The sequence below is a fragment of the Lupinus angustifolius genome, chromosome LG20 (genome assembly GCF_001865875.1).
Source record: "Lupinus angustifolius cultivar Tanjil chromosome LG20, LupAngTanjil_v1.0, whole genome shotgun sequence".
NCBI lineage: Eukaryota > Viridiplantae > Streptophyta > Magnoliopsida > Fabales > Fabaceae > Lupinus > Lupinus angustifolius.
Genome location: NC_032028.1, coordinates 6002998 through 6021600, shown reverse-complemented (window position 1 = coordinate 6021600; position 18603 = coordinate 6002998). Strand labels below are relative to the sequence as shown.

The window sequence follows — 18603 nt, the reverse complement described above, 5'->3', positions numbered from 1 at the left end:
TCATGTGGTCCACAATGATGATGGACTAGTCCTTGGAGTACAAACCACTCTACTTATACTCTCTCTACTTTCTCTAAAGATATACTAGCTTATACGTATGAGTTCATTTTCAAGTACCCACCCATGGCAATACAAGATAGGCTACAAAGCTACCTGATTCATTGTTAGTATAGAAGCTATATGGGAAGATTCATTAAAATGTTAAGAACAAAATTTCGCATGTACAAAGAGCTTTCTTTATCAGATTAAACTAATTTTTTTAGCATAGAACTCATTTATCCATGTCTTTTCATTAATGAGTTATTTTTGCTGATTTATAGCATAACGTTTAAAATTTATAGAGCTGATAAATATCAAACCAACGGTCATTGCTTCAAATGAAGGTGTTTTCGAGTCTCTAGCATTAGGATTGATGAATGACAAGCTGCACAATCTCTAAACATATTCCACAACTTTGAACAAACATCTTGGAACATTACAAATAAATATAACTAATCTCCTGACAAAAAATGTACGTAACATGTTGCAGCAAAGTAACTGACTTCATCCATACGGGAACAAACTCTATCTTCAAAACAACACTAGCAATAGTAACAAAATCAAAATCAATTAAAGAACCTTTCTACTTAAATGAATCTTCTGATATTCAAAAGAAAATATGACACTACACAATGAAATTAAAATTTAAGGAATCAATACAAGGATTCAGTCCTGATTCTACACACACACACTAATGCACAGTGGTTTTAGCATAAGGTCAGTTGTAGAAAAATATGCTTACTTTAGTAAAAATATAATATTAAGTTGGGCCAATCTTTATGTGAAAAGTCCAATTAACTTAACATGACTCCTTTTTCAGAATTTTCCATTTGATCAAGTTCTGATGCAAATTATCAGCCTCTTTCATCATACCCCCATCAGCAACAGCTTTAATTAAAGCTGAATATATAGTCTCATCTGGCTTGTATCGACCTTTTACCATCAAATCTAGAGCTTCAATTGCAATATCAACCTTCCCTTGTTTACACGATCCAAGTATTACATATCGATAATCATTATTTTTACTTCTGCGTTTTTTCTTATGCATCTCCTTTAATATCTCCACAGCTTCCTCTAGTTGGTCCAACCGGCAAAATCCCCAAAACAAACAACTGTAAGTAATTATATCAGGGGTGAGTCCTTTTTCCACCATTTCATCATGCAATTTTTTTGCTAGCTCCATAGATTCCATAGATCCCATTTTAGACAACCCATCAATTATAGTATTGTATGAGACCAAACAAGGAGAACAACTTGTACCTACCATTAAGTAAAATAATTTGATGCCCTCCTCTATAAACCCCTCTTTACACAAAGTACTCAGAAGAGTATTGTAAGTTATGGTGTCTGGTGAACATTTCTCAGAAACCATTGTCATGTAAAGATTCACGGCACGATCCAGAAGTCCAGCTTTACATAACCCATTTATCAGAATATTGTAAGTAACACGTTCAGGCGGATTAGAAGTTTTATCCATAATCTTCATAATCTCATAAACTTCATCCCAACACCTGTGGCTACTAAGAGAATGGACAAGAGTATTGTACGTCACATCATTGGGCTGCAACCCATGGCATAGAAGATGATGTATAACCAAAGCAGTATCCTCAATTTTCCCACGTTTAGAAGTAAAATTTACAATAGAGTTGTACACAACGATATCCGGATAGCAGCCTTCCAATGCCATATCATCTAGAACTTCTAAGGCTCGAGCAGCCCCACAATATTTGCACACCAGATCAATAAGCACAGTATAGGTAAGCAGATATGGAGGGCACCCTTTTGACAATTGGTCCTTCCAGAAACTAATAGCCTGATTGGCATCTCCTTTATCGAACATGCAGCGAATTATTGTATTATACGTAATCAAATTTGGGGAGCAGCCACTCAAGCTCATATCATCTACTAGATCAACAACAGAACTTAAATGTCCTGTTTTACACAGGACACTAATAATCATGTTGTAGGTTATTATATCCGGAACCCCACCAGACATGACCATTATGTTCATAATTTTACAAGCTTTATCTAGCCGACCGATCTTGGTAAAGCCTCGAATCAAATTTGTACAAGAAGAGAAATGAGGTATTTGGCTTTTACGTGCCATAACATTAATCAAACTAGCAGCAACCATTATCTTTCCCTGACTGCAGAGCTTTTGAAGAATGTTATTGTTGGTTCTCTCGTCATTGTGTACGAACGCTCCCTCAGGTAACAAAGCTGGAGAATATACGTCCTTGTTTGAATCCACACTTTCTGTCAATTTTCTCCTATCATGATCACCAACAGAATAACTTCCAAAGGAAAAATCTTCACACTTAACTTCATTAACTCTGTCAATTAAAACACTTCCCCGCGAACTTCTACATTGCAATCCTCTTCGTGGTACACAATATTCAGATGGTGGAAAGTAATCACCAACACAGATTTGGTGAAAAGAAAGTGTTTTTTTGCTTGAACAACAATTAAAAGCAAAAGCAGCACCGAAGATGCAACTTGCTTGTTTACTACACCCGTTTAAAAAATGGAAGCTGGGAACATTATTCTGCAGATTAACTGTATATTCCATCTTTATAGTTCATATATGTTGATTCGACTCTCTGTTGGGCTCAAAATGATAGTATTACATTCACCTTCTACTCTTGCACTTGATATTAAAAACAGTGTCTGAAAATTATAAAAAATAAATTTAATGAATCTTTTTTTGCAAACAAACATTAATAAGAACAACCACCCAACAAGTAAAACATAAGAGCAAAGTTCAGTGAGTCCTGTATAGACAAACATATGTATATGTTTTAGACTACTGACTCAGCCAACCAGCAACAACCTATTATTCACAACACACACAAAAAGAAAGACATATAAAGGACAAAGGTAGAGACACTCAAACACCATAAATGTGTTTTGGTCCAATTCAAATCAAAATAAAACATGTTGAAGAAATCAAATTAATGCAACACTAGGTCAGGAAATTATGCAAACATTGTTGCTAATTATAAACTTCTTATCATTGGATAAGAATATATTTAAAAAAAATATATTGCTGCTCGTTTGTTTCTAATGTTTGCAATATGAAATATATAAAAAAAAAATAGAGTAACAAAAAAATTGAATGATACTCACAGTTTGAGAGGAGTGAGTCTAGATAAGGTTCAAGGTTGAGCAGGAAGAGGAGAGGATTTCAATGAGTCGGGTTAACGGCTCTGACCGCCATTGAGTGGAGAGTTAAGAGAGGAAAATGAGATGGGCTCTGAGCCCAATTCATTGTTATGCCTCTCCTGCTTCAGAGTTCAGACATTTGTTTGTTACATGATATATCCTTATATCTCGTGCATAAGGAATTAATCCCTTAACTTTTGGCTTATCCAATGATATGATATGCTTTCAAGTTCCAACATCAGATAACACAAAAAATACAATAATAAAGGAATAAAATGGTTTTTTTATCTTTTACCTCGTGAGAAGACCCTAGTTAAGAAATTAAGAGAAATAAAATTTTGTATTGAAAAGTTATAATCCTAAAGTTGCAATATAAAAATGCTTTTCATGATACTTCAAAGCTCAAACTTGCAAGCTTCTTTATTGTTTTCTATTTCTCAATTTGTTTTATCTGATTATTTTTTCAAAGTAAAGAAAAAAGAAACATTTACAAATGTTAATTTTCTTGAGTGTTTTTTTTACCTTTTTCACCTTTTTTATATCACATTATAAACCCCTTACCAACATATTCAAAATGCATCATGATAGCTGTTTTATGAGTTTGCTTTAAATGTGTGTAAAAATTGAAAGTAAATGAAGTATATATATAGTGTATAAGTTTATACAATGTTAGTGCACAATATTTGGGTAAGAAAGCCACATTAATTTGAATATTTTTCCCTTGTTCTGTACAAGCTCATTACTACAGGTTACAGAATATTTAACAACGCTTAGCGAGATCTAGAGGCTTCATTTGATGATTTACACACTACCGAGTGAACTTCACAGTTGTATTTGATGTATTTCGAGAAGTGTTTTCAAATCCTGTATGAAAAAAAAGCATTGAACTAACCATGAGAGGCTATCAACAAAGCATTAACACGAGATTTTCCGAGTAACATTCTTTGTATCAGTAAATATTAGTATATTAATATTTGTTGTTTAAGTAAGGTTGAGTTCCATATAGCAAAGCAAAAATTCATTGAGGCAATGTCAAAAATTTCCCCACTTCAAAAAATCGATGGACCAATATTTGCTTTTTGGCAATAAAATTGCACTTACAGACTTGGTACATTATAACTAGCAAATTCTATTTACACAAAACCCCACCCAGCACCATTTAAAGTAGAACATTAGAAAAATTCAGTGAACAGTCAAATTTCACCCGTTCTCAGATTTTCCCCTTGCTATGTTAAAATGGCCACCACAAATTCCTGAAATGTAAACAGTCATATTTTTTGGTATAGTAGTAGATTTTAAAAAAAGTGTACTTCCAAAACAGCATAAATTCCTGGATCACAAACATCGGAAATATGATGTTTAAGTACAATGGACATATATCAGTTGAAAAATAATAATGTATTTTATACATGTTCGGCTCAGTAGGTAAACTGATTTACAAATTCAGTACCAAATCACTTGTGCAGAACACCCTTCCTGGGAAGTTTTGATTTCTTCAGATTTTGGTTCTGCAGTGCAAACAATTAAATAACTCAGTTGAAACTTAAGCGGATACATGAACTGTATGATTTCAAAGCAATGGAGTGAAACCGAACCTTCTGTTTTTCCAGGGCCTCGAGATCTGTTCTCTCCTTCCACTTACTCTTGCGTAACTTTATTGGCCGATTTCCAACATATTTACCTGAAAATTGAAATCAAGAGAACAAACTCAGGATACGTATGCCATTGAATTTGCCATCATTTCCCAGCCTACAAGAACAACAGGATTCCATGAAAATTGGGCTCTCAGGGTTGAGTCGTACATGCTTTTATCTTACATTGACATGCATGCTATTAATAGTCAATATATCTGGCATCAAATATTTATATTTACCAAAGTGCAGGTCTTGCACTGTTTTCATAAGGGATCACTAAGAATGCAGCACAATACATAACACAGAGCGAGACATAGCAGTAGTAGGAAAGTTACTGACCATTCACTTCTTTAAGTGCGGCAGCAAGGTCGGAAGGACTGGCAAAGCTTACAAATCCATAACCCTTTGTTTTACCAGTCCGCTTGTCTCTGACAACCTAGACAAAAATCAAACATACATTAATTGCAAGTTTACAAAACAACACAGTACAACAAAAATACATTGAACATAAACACATTGCAAATCATAAATGTTGAAGTTTATTTAGTGGCAACCAAAATGAGACAACTAGAATTTTGGACAACCAAAAACCTAAATTCTTTAGATGGAAATAAATATATCTTCTCTGTCTAATAGTAAATAATAATGTGCTCTCTTATTTACAGTGATAAATTTAGCAAGAAGAAATTTCCAGTCACAATGAGAGCTACCGAAAATGGGAAAAAGGAGATATATAAGGTACAACTAGTAGCTTTGGGATATACCGTAAACATGCTTTTTGAGGAGGGCCAACTGAAAAAGCTATTTTCAGAAATATAATATGCAGATTACTCACAAGAATTCTACAAGGTAAAAAGTGGCCACGGAGCAACGAAGTCCAGTTTTTCAGCTAATGTTTGGAATATCCACTACTTAACTAATTTTCTAATCCCAAGTGAATTAAAAGTACACCCATAACTCTGGTAGGCATTCAAATTAAACTGGCTTACTAAAAGTACAACTCAAATAGAGTGTAACCAATGAATATCCACATCTTGACCTCAATTGTCCATAACCAATACTGAAAGGCCAACCTCACCCTAACTGGCTTTTGAGATATCAACAAAAAAAGGCGCTAAAAGAGCTGTAAAATGTAAAGGTCACATCACTAATTTTAAACAAATTGACCAAGCAAAATTCAAAGGCATTAAACTATTACACCGTTATACAATTTCAATTGCCCTTGATTTGCGAATAATGAGCAAGATGAGGGAACACCTGAGATGACAAAATAACTCATCAATTTTAATCATAAAAAAGTCTAGCCAAATGTAAGTTACGAAGCATGACCTACCTTTACGATACACAAATCACTAATAACTCTGTCCCTTCAAACATAAATCTGAAGAGGAAATAAAAATTGTTTACACTAACCCAAACATTACTAAAAGTAAAAGAATTAGACTCAGATGAGAGATTCACTCACCCGTGCCATGTTAAAGGAAGGGAATCGTGAGAATGCTTTTGAAAGAACATCATCATTCACTTCATTACCAAGATCACCACAAAAAAGCCGATAATCATCTGAAAATCCAAGAAAATAAGATAGGTCAATTCATGAACCCATATCCAACACGAGCTGTCAGCTGTCTCAGAAGGAGAAAATGAGATACAGGATTTCAATAAGTCAAAGTTAGGAAGTGGTGCTAAAAAAGAGAGGCTCATTATTGCATTAACCCACACACAATAATAGAATAAAATGGCAAAGACTATTGCCTATGCTTTATTACTACTCAAGTAGCAGAGCCAATCGAAATGAAAACATTATGAAAAAAATGGTAATGGCAAGCCTTAATGAGACTATGAGAGGAAATAAAAGAACAAGGAACCATTTCCCACAGCACATATTGCTTATAAAAATGCTCAGGCCAGGTAAATGACAGTTAAGGCTCTAAACCAACATGCATAATTTCTTAAAATATAATCAAGACTTATTTATTAATAGTAAACAATCCACCAGAAACTTATATCACCTATCAAGTAAACAGAAATCCACATAAAAGACTCAAATATAAATTCATTCTATCACAAAACCTCAAATAGTTCGTCCTCAACAGCAATATCTTGTATCTCAGCATCCACTTCAAGCACACTTCAACATCATGTTTCACTTTGCTACTGAATTTCATTCTCGAATTCATTTGGTAACCATATCATGATTGCTACTATAATCACAAACCAAAATTAAAAAACCTTCCTAGCATAGTATCCTAGTAATCTAACCGTTTGTGTGTGTTACAAGTTACACCAGGATGAAAAAATATAAATCAAAATGCAATTCCCAATCCCCAAATTATTAGTTTGAAACCATATCAAGGAATAACAGATTATCATTATCTATCACCACCAAACCTTCTATGTACATAACATCATGAATCAGCAATTAAATATTAATGAAAACATGATAATGGTAATACCTTCTGGCCACTCAGCGAGAACAGGATCCTCCCAAGTTTGACCACCAGCTTTGCGAGGAATCGCTTTCTTTTTGGCGTCAGCTTTATTCTCAACCTCGCTGCTTGCAATTGCTGCCTTAACGCTCTCAAGAGCCTCTGGTGTTATTATCTGTGCATCTCGCTCAAACAAGTGATGTGCCTGTTTCAAACACAAATCACAATCAATCAATTTAATTCACATTATTTTAATTCCTCATTCATAAAATAATATCCGAAACGTAAAACGACAAAACGAACCGGATACTGAGGCACGGAATACACGGCGGCAACCGGTACCGGAGGAACGGGACCGATAACCGGAGGAACAGGGATTTGCACCGGCGGGGGAATGTAGGGTGCAGTGTAGTGCGTGGTTGAGTGTTGCTGAAGGTGAAATGGAACGGGGAAGTAGGAGGAGGAGGCGTTGTTGGAATAGGTGAAGTGCGATTGCGATGTTGAAGAAGAAGGTGCTGCCATGGTAATGAAGTGTGTTATGAATGACAAGTAGCGTTTCAATTTCGTTGTTAGTTGAATAGAGTCGAGAACTAGAGATGGTGCTAGAACCTTCTCGGTGTGTTAGCAATTAACTACGGGCCTGATATTCAAGAATTGTGCTGATTCTCAACATCTTTAGGCCCAATGAAAACAGAAGGGCATTAAAGATTTATAAATATTATTAGATCATTCATTATTTATTCATGTTTCTACTAGATATATTTAAAAACTTAGTGATAATTAAATATAGCTAATAGAAACATGAATAAACCAATAGTGTATGGGCATAGTGAAAAAGGAAGGGCAATTTTATTTCCACCATTTCGTATCCAAACATAACATTTTTATCCATACATTAATCCAATAATCTGTTTGATATGCTATTTTTCATTTGGGATAAACTATACAAAAAAAATTAGTTCAGATAAGTATTCATTGGGTGGAAATTGAAACTCATATGTGTGAATAGAATCGCTCAAAAAGTAATTATCGAAAAGGTGAAGCAGACTAAATAGCATGGCATATTCTGAGCAATTTATTGAGTGCATATTAACAATATGATTTGACATTTATATGTATAATTTTTACAGCAAAATCAATTCATTGATTAAATACAAGACATAACATTACATATGTTCAGACTCAGTTCTTTCTCTTTTAATAGGCGATTTACTTATAGTTTGAAACACAGACAATGGATATTGAATATAAGAGAGGATCTGGAAAACCTCTTTGCCATGATAACAGCTCTTAGAACATGTCACAGAAACATTTCAATATGGTCTTTCCATGAAGCATCAAAATGTAATGGACAACTGAAACCTATTTCATTTACAGTCTATACATAGAAGTGACTTTGATGGAATATTCACTACTCAAGCTTCTATTTGTTGTTCATAGAAAATGTTCTTATAAGCTTACATTACATATTTTATGATATAAGCTTACATTACACAAGATTGTTGACTTAGTCCACAGACTCCATAGTTAACTTGGCTGTAGGAGAAACATTGGTAAGTGGGGCACAGGTTGAAAATAAAACACATAAACCCCGTCCTACAAGATCTATGCATATGAAACATAACACCAACTGTGTAGCAATAATCAACCACCGGTTCAGCAGAAACTGGCTCCAGTTCTATATTGCAGGGACAAGAGAAACCAGCGCATATTAATCTTCAAATGTTCTTTAACTAACTAAAAACATTCCCTCTAGGATGAACAATGAACTTCAGTAAAAGTGGCACCAGTTCTACATTGGTTATTGTACCCATATCTAACTTCAGTAAAAGGAATAGAATTGAAAATGCAGAATTTTACCTACACTTCAGTAAAAGAAACAGAAATGAAAATGAAGATATATGTAGAGCTTCAAGCTGAGCCAAGACTTAAGACTCATGAGACACTCAAGACTTCAACATTCAACGTTCTATGGTAAGGATTATTTTGTTAGGGAAAGCTGCTGAAGTGGAATAATTATCAGATACCAAAAATAACGGAAGGAATCAAGATCTTGAATCTTGATTCATGAACAAGAATTAATTTCAACTCTACTACCTAGAAATGAATAGAGGTATTGAATTAACAGAATGGGCAAGTACAGACGGAGATCAAGTAAAAAAAGCCTGCAAACACATAAAAAATAGATTTTGAATGAAAATCTCAAATGGGGTATTAGAATCCAAAATAAAAGTGTATAGAAGATGTAGAGAACATGGTGTACCTGAGTGATCCATCATTGAAGGAGAATAAGATTTGATGAAGAAAGTGAAAGTGGATAAATAAGTGTGCGTGGAAATAGAGGAATCGAATGACAACTGAATAGAATAATAAAGTATAGGACTTCCTAACTGCTTGATTTATACGGCAAATGAATCGCATATATGTCGGTTGATAATGCTGTAAGAAACATAATAAGAAGGAAAAGAAAGTTGAAGTGGGTTGGAAATTCCTTATGATGGATGAAATCATAAGGAATAGCCTTTCTTTAGTATTTGGACAGAGAAATCAATTTGTAAGTGGTACATCAAATATTAACAATCACTTCTGTCAAACAATAGTTTTTCTTTGGACCGAATATTATTCACATGAAAAGAAATTTTATAATTGTTACATATTTATCATTACATGTATGTTATTATATTGTGTTTTTCTTTGGGCCGAACACAATTCGCATAAATAATCTCATACTCATCTGTGTAATTCATTAATTTCTAACAATAGAGATTACTATGGCAACATATTGCTTCCATTAATCTAAGATAATTACGAGACAAAAATTAAAATAATATGAGTCCATTACTAAAAATTAATGATATTGGAATTAAAACCTCCAGATTTATATCTTTTATGATTACCAAATCTAATCCCATAATTTCTTTCTGTATAATTCCAATTCAAAACAGTGCAAACTATTTAAAGAAACAATGCAAAGAAAGCATTTAGATATAAACGGATGCAATAACAATATAAGTCACTAAAAATATGTACATTTTAGTTATCATAGAACAAAATTATTATAGAACAAATATGATAATTTCACCACACACAAAATGTAATGCACTTAACAGTGCCTAAGACCATAAACAATAGTGCCAAAAAAAACTACATCTTGATATTAGTACACACAATTTATTGCAGAGGGAAACCAAGAATATATATATACTATATATAAAGCCAAAACTTGAAATAACTTCCTTCATGGTGTAATTTTCATTTCCTATATTGCCCTTAATATTATTTAATTTTTACAAAAAAACTATATAATCCTAACCAACTATCACCAATACATTAATTAACCACATATCTCATCTTAAATTAAACATTATCATAAACACAAAAAATGTAATATAAAGTACACCAAACACAACAAATACATTTTAATTCAAAAAAATGAAAAATATAAAAATTGAATATGTAGTATGACATAATATTCACCGGCAGGCACGAAGTACCTATACACACTAGTATATATAAGTCTGAAACCATAACATGTATATATATTGCAATTCACATCAGCAGTAACGGAAAATATCACTTCTATTTACACCATGGAGAGCGTAAAAGCTAACAACCGTACTATTTTATTATTCTTCAATGAATTCAAAAAATACTAAAACTAAATTGGTAACATATACCCAAAAAAAAACGCAACTCATAACAATTCAATTCCATGTGATCTGAATCCATTATAATCAGTAACCTTTGTTACAATCTTGGCAAATAAAAAAAAGAAACAAAAAACCCTTTTTTTCACATTTATAACAAAGTTATTGAATCTTACATATGATGTGTGTGCAATTATGATTCATGAAAAAATAATTGCAGCGGGGAAGCAATTCAATATATATAAAGCGGAAACATAATTCAATAATCCCCAAATTTAAATTAGGGTTCATACAAGATTTGGAAAAACACCCTTAATGAAGAATCATAAAAATTCAGAACCTACGCTCTGATATCACTTGTTGGAAATTCCTTATGATTGGTGAAATACCAATCCTAGGATCTTGAATTTCATGATTGTCACACACATATATGAATCAAAGGGTGCAGTGTCATACCTGAATCCATGTTCCTGGATGTGCTCATTTGATTCAGGTATTTGGTGTATTGGGACCATAACCTTTCTTATGTGTTAACTTATAGGGGTTCCCATTATCCCTATGGGTTAACCTAATGGTATCCACTCATTCCCATATTCGTTATAAGCTTTTAGAAATCTAAGGGGTGTTAGTAACTAGATCACTTATAATGTAAATAGCTGATATCATTGTATCAAATATATGATGCTCACCTTAATTAGAAATTTATAATTTCTAACAAAGAGGAGAAATATACATCATCTTTGTTCCAACGGTATAATGTCTCACTAGATACAAAGGTTAATGATTCGATTTCACTTGTTGAAAAAGACAGGACAAGGATCTTCTGTCCAAAAATATTTTGTCTTTATGTCTCTAACCAATAACATTTTTCAAAATAATATAAAATATTAATTTCTGTTTTTTATAATTTGTTTTCTCAGTTAAGTGACATATTTTGATTGGTTTGGTACACCATTATGATATGAACATTATTGAACATATGGTTTATGTTTGGCCATTTTTTCACTCTCTTTTCCTCTCCCCCTTATAAGCCATTTATAAATCCTTAAACCACAAAATATTACTTCCATGTCCAAATGAAAAATTCTTATAAATTACACATGTAAATACACTTTTGAGCCAAATTAGACATATATATTTCATAAAGAGGGGAGCTAATCTCAAGAAAAAGTTTATAACTAGTAATAGGTCAAAATTGATCCATTTTTTTTACACAAAAAACAAATGTATCATTGAGCCTATATAATATATAGTTAAATGCATTGATATTGAGAAGCAAAATTCACATTGAGCATTGGATAAAAGTTTAGGCTAATAGCAAAATCATTCTTGAAAAGATATCCCAGTTAAGCTACAATTTTAGTATAGGAAGATTTTAGCCGTGGTTAATCGGAAGAAGTTGAAAAATTAGATGTATGGGTAACCTCCTTCTCTCTAACAACTTCTGAGTTTTAACTTTTGAGTGAATATTGCTACAGATGCATGAATAACTATATACCAAAGAGGTATATGAGTTTTGATGGTGGTTGTATCATTTTAATAAAAATAAAAAAGATTTAGGGTTAGTTTAGGAGTTCAATTTTGGAGGGGAAAAAAGAGAAAATAGAAGACTTAGAAGTCTTATCAGATGTGTATTTCATGGCTCTTAAGCATTCTATTTCCTTTATTTCCCCTCTAAAATCCAACTCTCAACTTAACCCTTAAGCTTTGTTTGAAAGACCTATTATGAAGTGGAAGGGAAGGGAGGGAGGGTTTAGGAGGGGATTTTCTTGTTTGAGAGTTAAGTTAGAGAAGGGGGAGAGTTTTGAAGAATTTTTAAAACCCTCTAAAGCACTCATTATACCATTTTTTGTGTTCCCCATATTGGGGTTTTTTTAGGAAAATAATGTTAAATACATAATTACCTTCACCAATATTTTCTAATTACATTTATGTCATTTTGCTGTACATTATTCAATATATAACATACTATTGATTTTTTTAAAAGGAGACTAAAATAATATTTTTGAATTACATTAACCATTCATCACTCTCTATCTAAATTTTACACTTCCAAACAAGGGAAGTTTACTTGAATTTATCTTCCCTTCTCCTTCCCTTCCCCCCTCCTTACCCTCTCATCCCTCTCATTCTCTTTCCCTTCTAACTTTCAAACAAAGCCTTAATGTACAAGTTAAAATCATGTGTAAAAGCCTTAAAAATGTAGGGGTTATTTCTTCGAATAAAGGATTTCCCTTTATAAAAATATTTTTCCTTAATTGACAGTTTGGTTTAAAGGGCTAATGGACATCACGATCCCCATTCTTTTTTATAAGGAAGAATATCACGTCAACGAATAAGAAATTAATTAATTACTTTCCGAGCTTCCTAATAAATGTTACTATAAAAAATCAAATTTTTAAATTTTGACTAAATATAATTCTTAGAAATTCAGTCAAATCTTATATATTTGATCAATGTCCTTATTCGTATCACAATCACCATTTGCTCTTGCTTTTTATTCAATCTAGTTTAAAACTTGCCCTTCTTCTTTAGGATATGGAATTACTTTCCGACATATCCCCTCTACATAAATCTGTTAGACCAGACGAAGGGTTACCTTTGACCCATAACTAAATGGTCTCTTTTGGCTCATGACAACCGAAAAGAAGTTGGACTCTGATATTATGTTAAGGTTCCATCTCAAAACCAATTGGTCATGAGAGGAGTAGCCCAACAGGTATTTAAACTATTCTCGAGACAATGAGGTAAGCGATGTGAAACTTATTTTCCAACATGCCCCCTCCACATAAGTCTGCCGGACCAGACGAAGGGTTACCTTTGACCCCTAACTGAAGGACATCTTTTGGTCCATGACAACCGGAAAGAAGTTGAGCTATGACTCTGATATCATGTTAAGGTTCCATCTCAAAACTAATTGGCAATGAGAGGTGTAACCCAACAAATATTTAAATCATTACCGAGACAATGAGGTAGGTGATGTGAGACTTACTTTCTAACAATGTGATACATAGAATCGGATAAAATGGGTATTATATAATTCCCTTTGTTAGTAATGAAAATTTTAAAATATTGGATCTTCACAAAAAAATAATGTATTATTTGTTCATTCACTCAATCTTCGTAATTTAATTTAATTTCCTAATGTAATAATAACATTCATGTCAAGATGACCTAACAAGTTATCCAATATATTCTTAAAATAATGAGAACCACTTTATATCAAACTTTAGGGTCGAAGCTATAAGGGGTATTGTCACCCATTGTCAATACTCCAAAAATTAATTCGCGATGCCAGTATCCAATTACTTTTGACATATTCATTTGGAGCTGGTATCTATAATCTATAATAGCGAGGACAACCTAGGTTTGTCTTATTGCAAAAGCATAGATTTTATTAGGCCATCTTTAATTAACTAATATGCTGATATGACAAATTATATATTACGCTCGTGACTTATCTACTTAATCAATGCCTCCTATCAATAATAATGGATTATTTTAGTTACTTAACTATTCCAAATAGCATATGCACATGCTCTAGATTATATTTAATATAACAATCATGAGTGTTAGAATTGAACCCAACTAAGGTTATAAATTTGAATTCACAATAGAAATTAAGGTTCCTGATAATTATAAAACCCTGCTCTTAATTTATTAATAAACAGGTTCCTGATAATTATAGTTAACTTTTCTCCCTTCAGGATATGATGGACATGGATGCAGCAAAAGAAACCAGCAGCGCGCACAGAACCGGTGTTTGTGTTGTGAATTTCACTAAACAAAATAAAATCAAACTTTGTTTCAACAAGAAAATATGTATGCTTATGATCAACCATTAGGAAAAAGACTCTCGATGGTGCAAAGAAAGCACAGTCCCAGAAACTAACAACATCTCACATTTTCCGTGCAACAACAATCGATAAATAATTTTGACAGACTCAATATCTAGTTTCTGCAACAGCACATATATTTATATAATTAATAGAAGACACTATATGTATGCTTATGATCCAATATCCACACCCTAAACTAATCCCGTGTTAACATAAAGTATTTTCAAAATGCTTTCACCGGAGATTTTAGAGATTTATTTCAAGTAAAAAATGCTTCAGAAATAGACTAGATTTACAAGAATCATATGTTAACATAATAATTTCAGTACAAAGAATAATAACAGCTTCTACTAATAACTGAGAATGCATAATAAGTTAATAACCCATGTCACTTAACTTCTACAATATACTTCCCCGAACTCAAGAACTCCCAACAATTTCAAGGGTATCTCAACAATCTACAATACGGAATTAAGAATACAATACATCATCGTTGAGACAAGTGCACCTTAAAAATTGTACAAATTATAACTGCAACTGAGCAACATAAACATAAGAAATTAAACCAGCCAAAAGTAAAAATGAAAATACCATACATATACATGAAAGGTACTTGTGGCAATCAAAGTGAAATATTACAATCAACCTTGTGTTAACACTAAGTACTTGAAGTGGCAGTGGAACTGATCTTAGACTTTGGCCTCTTCCTCTTCTTCTTATAGCTAACTCCTCTGGATTTAGCCTGAAAATCACGAACATCACGCAAGTAAATCCTCACGGCACGAGCGCCAAACGGGTTTGACTCAGTTGCGCCACCGTTTTCTTCATAAGCTGCACGGAGGCGACCAATAAGAGCATCAAGACTCCCCCACGCTTGTCGTAGAGGGCAAGGACAATGCGCTGGAGGGTTAGGGAGTCCGAAATAAGGGCATGCCTGAGTGTGGACTTTGGTCTTTCCAAATTGGTCAAGGTAGTGAAGGAATTCAAGCACATGAGCACCGCTGCAATGAGCTATAGAGCATAGTGACAAAAATATTATATCATATAGTAGGAGCAGTAGTACTCTAACCTATGTACAAAACGAAATCTCTAGGGTTATGATTAATCGATTCTTACATAGAGAGAGTGGTGGACGGTAGTTACGAAGGTACTGGCAGAAAGTGTTCCAGTCTCGACGCTTTTGGTTCTCGTAACGGCTTGTAGTTGTGGTTCCGGTCATGGTTGAAGTTGTAGTACTAGTTGTTAGGGTAGTCTCAATCCTGAACCTGGGTTTGTTGATTTTGAAACCAAAATCTATTTGTAGTAAGAAGATCTGAAATGTAAAGGTTTAGCCCTTGTTGGTTTGGATCTGCTTAAGTACAGATCACTTGACTTAGCTTCTTCTTCATCTTATGATTATAATGGTTAGGGTTTTCCTTTTATATATAAGATATATAACGAGAAAAAGTATAAATTGTTAATAGTGATGTGAGAAGTGTGAAGGGTACATGTATCATGAAGAGAAGGAGAGATTTTATGTGATTGTGAACCTGGGAAGTGACACATGAATGCTAGAAGAGTGCTTGATTTCCATTTGCACGTATTTCTATTTCTTTGTTAGAAAGAGAGGTTTTGAAGAACAGGAATAACTGAAAAGAGTAAGGAATTATTGGTGTATGGTTTGGTTTGGGGTTAATAATGATAGTGCTAATGAGTGAGTAGTAGGAACGGGTGGAAATGGAAAGGAATGATTCCTGGGTCAAAGCTTTTAAGGGTTTATCAGATTATTTTCGTTTCCACAAAAGTTGAAGCAACTTAGAGTTATGATGTACCATGTGAGAGAGAAAGTGAGGTAATGGAGGGTAATGAGGGAGTGTTGTGAGAGTGGTAGGAGAAGGACCAAGGGTTAAATGGAAGTGAGAAATAGAGAACTGTGAGTATAGTATGCCAAAAAAGGACAATGGTTGACAGTGTGCAGTGATGATGGTGACCAAAGAAGAGCAGACATTACCAAGTTATTATGAATCAATATCTTACACTTTAGGTTTAAAAAAAATATCAGAAACAAATTACTTTCTTATTCAGTGACATGAAAATACACACATTTTATAATAAGTTAAATTTGTATGACTTTTTAAAATTTAATTTTTTTTATCATCTTATTAAGAGAAAAATATGTACCACTAATACTGTAAAAGTTTTATATATTGTTACTTTATCATCAATCTTTTATTTTCAGTTATCAATGGCAATTCAGAAAAGATAATATAAATTAATGATGAATGATATATTGATTATGTATAAATTTTTACACTAACAATATATAAATATTACACTCTATTATTAATCATGGTCATGTTATAGTTTTTTGAGAGTTTTTTTAGCTGCATGCCACTTTTTTATTTAGCATGACATTTCCTTATTATGCAATTTTTAGGGGCTGCCTTGTGTTTATGTCATTATGTTTATATTTACCTTCTTTGTTGACATAAACACACGTTTCTAGACATGCACATGTCTTCAAAAAATTTGTTAATCATTTTTTGTTCATCCAGAAATGTATTTTCAAATTCATTTTTTGAGTTCATTTAGAAACTCGTTTTCAAACATATACATCAATTTATTAATAACTTGTGCTCTGTCTATAAAGCTTTCATATCCTTTTTCATGCATTACCACATAATTATATATTTTAATATTTTTATTTTCATTTATCATTTTTATGCCATCACCTAAGGCTCCTCTATGAGAAATGATGTTGTCATCCATGCATTGAAGTTTTTAAAGGTGTGTTTGTGATTTGAGTTTTAGAGGTAAAGAAATAGAAATGAAAGGTTTCAAAATCATATCACAAATATATTTCATGGCTTTGAAGTAAGGTTAAAACAAGTCGAACCGAATCGAACCAGAGTTCAGCTCGATAAGGATTAGTTCGGCTCGAGTTCGATACGAAATATTTTTTTAGCTCGAGTTCGGCTCCGTTAAAGTTCGTGAAATATTTGGTTTGGTTTGAATGGTTCACTTTGACAACTCAAATTATTAATTAAATTTTGAAAAAATACTGAAAAAAATAATCTTTTTATATATATAATAAATATAAAAAATAATATATGAATCATAATAAACATAAAAAATAGTTTATATATATATATATCGAGCCAACTCATAAGGTGACTCGAACTATATCTAACCCAAATCCAACTTGTTTATTTAACAAGCTCAATTTATAGCTCAAATTCAGCTCATTTGGTTAATAAACTACGTTTATCAAGCTAAATAACGAATCGAGTTTCGAATAAATACTGAATTGGTTTGGTTATTGTTAGCTCTACTTTAAAGTCTTCTCTTTCACTTTTATTATCTAAAACTCAACCCATAAATAAACCAAGGGAATTGGAAATGGAGGTTGTCTCCAAGATGGTATAATGTTTGTAAGGATGGTAACAAATACGTTTTATTAAAACCGGTGAAGTCCGACAAAGAAATTAATATATGAAGGAATATTTCCATAAATACGAAAACAAAATTATTAGAAAAGTAGGGTGCAAGTTGAAAGTCATGTAGTGATAGAATAAATTTTCGTTTTGCATAGGTAATTAAATGGGTGTAGTATGTTGGGTTACTCCAAAAGTTGGGAAAAACTTGATGACATATATAACATATTACATTTAAAGACAAGTGTATTTATACTTATTAGTGATATTATTTATGATTAAATTTTAATTAAAATTAAACTTTTAATGTGTTGACAATATTTATTTGGTTGTTTCCACATACATACATCTTCATACGAGTCTTTCTCTTTCACATATACATCCATTCACAATGTTATTTTCTAAAACAGCATTGAGAAGTCGATGTGCCAACAAATAAT

General features: G+C 32.7%; 3 protein-coding genes across 5 annotated transcripts; all 3 read right to left on the bottom strand.

The window, feature by feature from the left end:
- LOC109335270 (pentatricopeptide repeat-containing protein At1g08610-like) lies at positions 269-3313 on the bottom strand. The gene is made up of 2 exons (XM_019571400.1): positions 3166-3313; positions 269-2706 (listed from the first exon to the last, which is right to left on the bottom strand). The coding sequence occupies exon 2, from the start codon at positions 2606-2608 to the stop codon at positions 839-841; it is 1770 nt and encodes a 589-aa protein (XP_019426945.1). The 5' UTR covers positions 2609-2706; positions 3166-3313; the 3' UTR covers positions 269-838.
- LOC109334960 (RNA-binding protein 42-like) lies at positions 4539-7869 on the bottom strand. 2 transcript variants are annotated; one of them, XM_019570954.1, is made up of 7 exons: positions 7568-7869; positions 7292-7469; positions 6299-6398; positions 6044-6089; positions 5175-5271; positions 4797-4882; positions 4539-4709 (listed from the first exon to the last, which is right to left on the bottom strand). In XM_019570954.1, exons 1-7 carry the CDS (start codon positions 7784-7786, stop codon positions 4656-4658), a joined length of 780 nt encoding a protein of 259 aa, XP_019426499.1. In that variant the 5' UTR covers positions 7787-7869; the 3' UTR covers positions 4539-4655. The 2 variants fall into 2 exon arrangements, with proteins under 2 accessions (XP_019426499.1, XP_019426500.1); XM_019570955.1 differs by lacking the exon at positions 6044-6089 and having other exon boundaries at positions 4540-4709; positions 6301-6398; positions 7568-7868.
- LOC109335243 (protein LIGHT-DEPENDENT SHORT HYPOCOTYLS 1-like) lies at positions 15099-16688 on the bottom strand. 2 transcript variants are annotated; one of them, XR_002106187.1, is made up of 3 exons: positions 15867-16688; positions 15218-15761; positions 15099-15169 (listed from the first exon to the last, which is right to left on the bottom strand). XR_002106187.1 is itself a non-coding variant. In XM_019571359.1 (2 exons), the coding sequence occupies exons 1-2, from the start codon at positions 15967-15969 to the stop codon at positions 15409-15411; spliced, it is 456 nt and encodes a 151-aa protein (XP_019426904.1). In that variant the 5' UTR covers positions 15970-16688; the 3' UTR covers positions 15099-15408. The 2 variants fall into 2 exon arrangements, 1 of the variants encoding a protein (XP_019426904.1); XM_019571359.1 differs by having other exon boundaries at positions 15099-15761.

Bases quoted from the DNA above. Each gene is read 5' to 3' on its own strand.
- LOC109335270 (XM_019571400.1), bottom strand. From the start codon at position 2,608: ATGGAATATACAGTTAATCTGCAGAATAATGTTCCCAGCTTCCATTTT.
- LOC109334960 (XM_019570954.1), bottom strand. From the start codon at position 7,786: ATGGCAGCACCTTCTTCTTCAACATCGCAATCGCACTTCACCTATTCC. The intron at 6,090-6,298 runs GAGTGAATCTCT...TCATCTCAGGTG, and splicing joins TCCTTTAACATGGCACGGGT to TTCCCTCATCTTGCTCATTA. The intron at 5,272-6,043 runs GTATAACGGTGT...ATTTTTGTCTAG, and splicing joins AATCAAGGGCAATTGAAATT to GTTGTCAGAGACAAGCGGAC.
- LOC109335243 (XM_019571359.1), bottom strand. From the start codon at position 15,969: ATGACCGGAACCACAACTACAAGCCGTTACGAGAACCAAAAGCGTCGA. The intron at 15,762-15,866 runs GTAAGAATCGAT...TATGCTCTATAG, and splicing joins CCGTCCACCACTCTCTCTAT to CTCATTGCAGCGGTGCTCAT.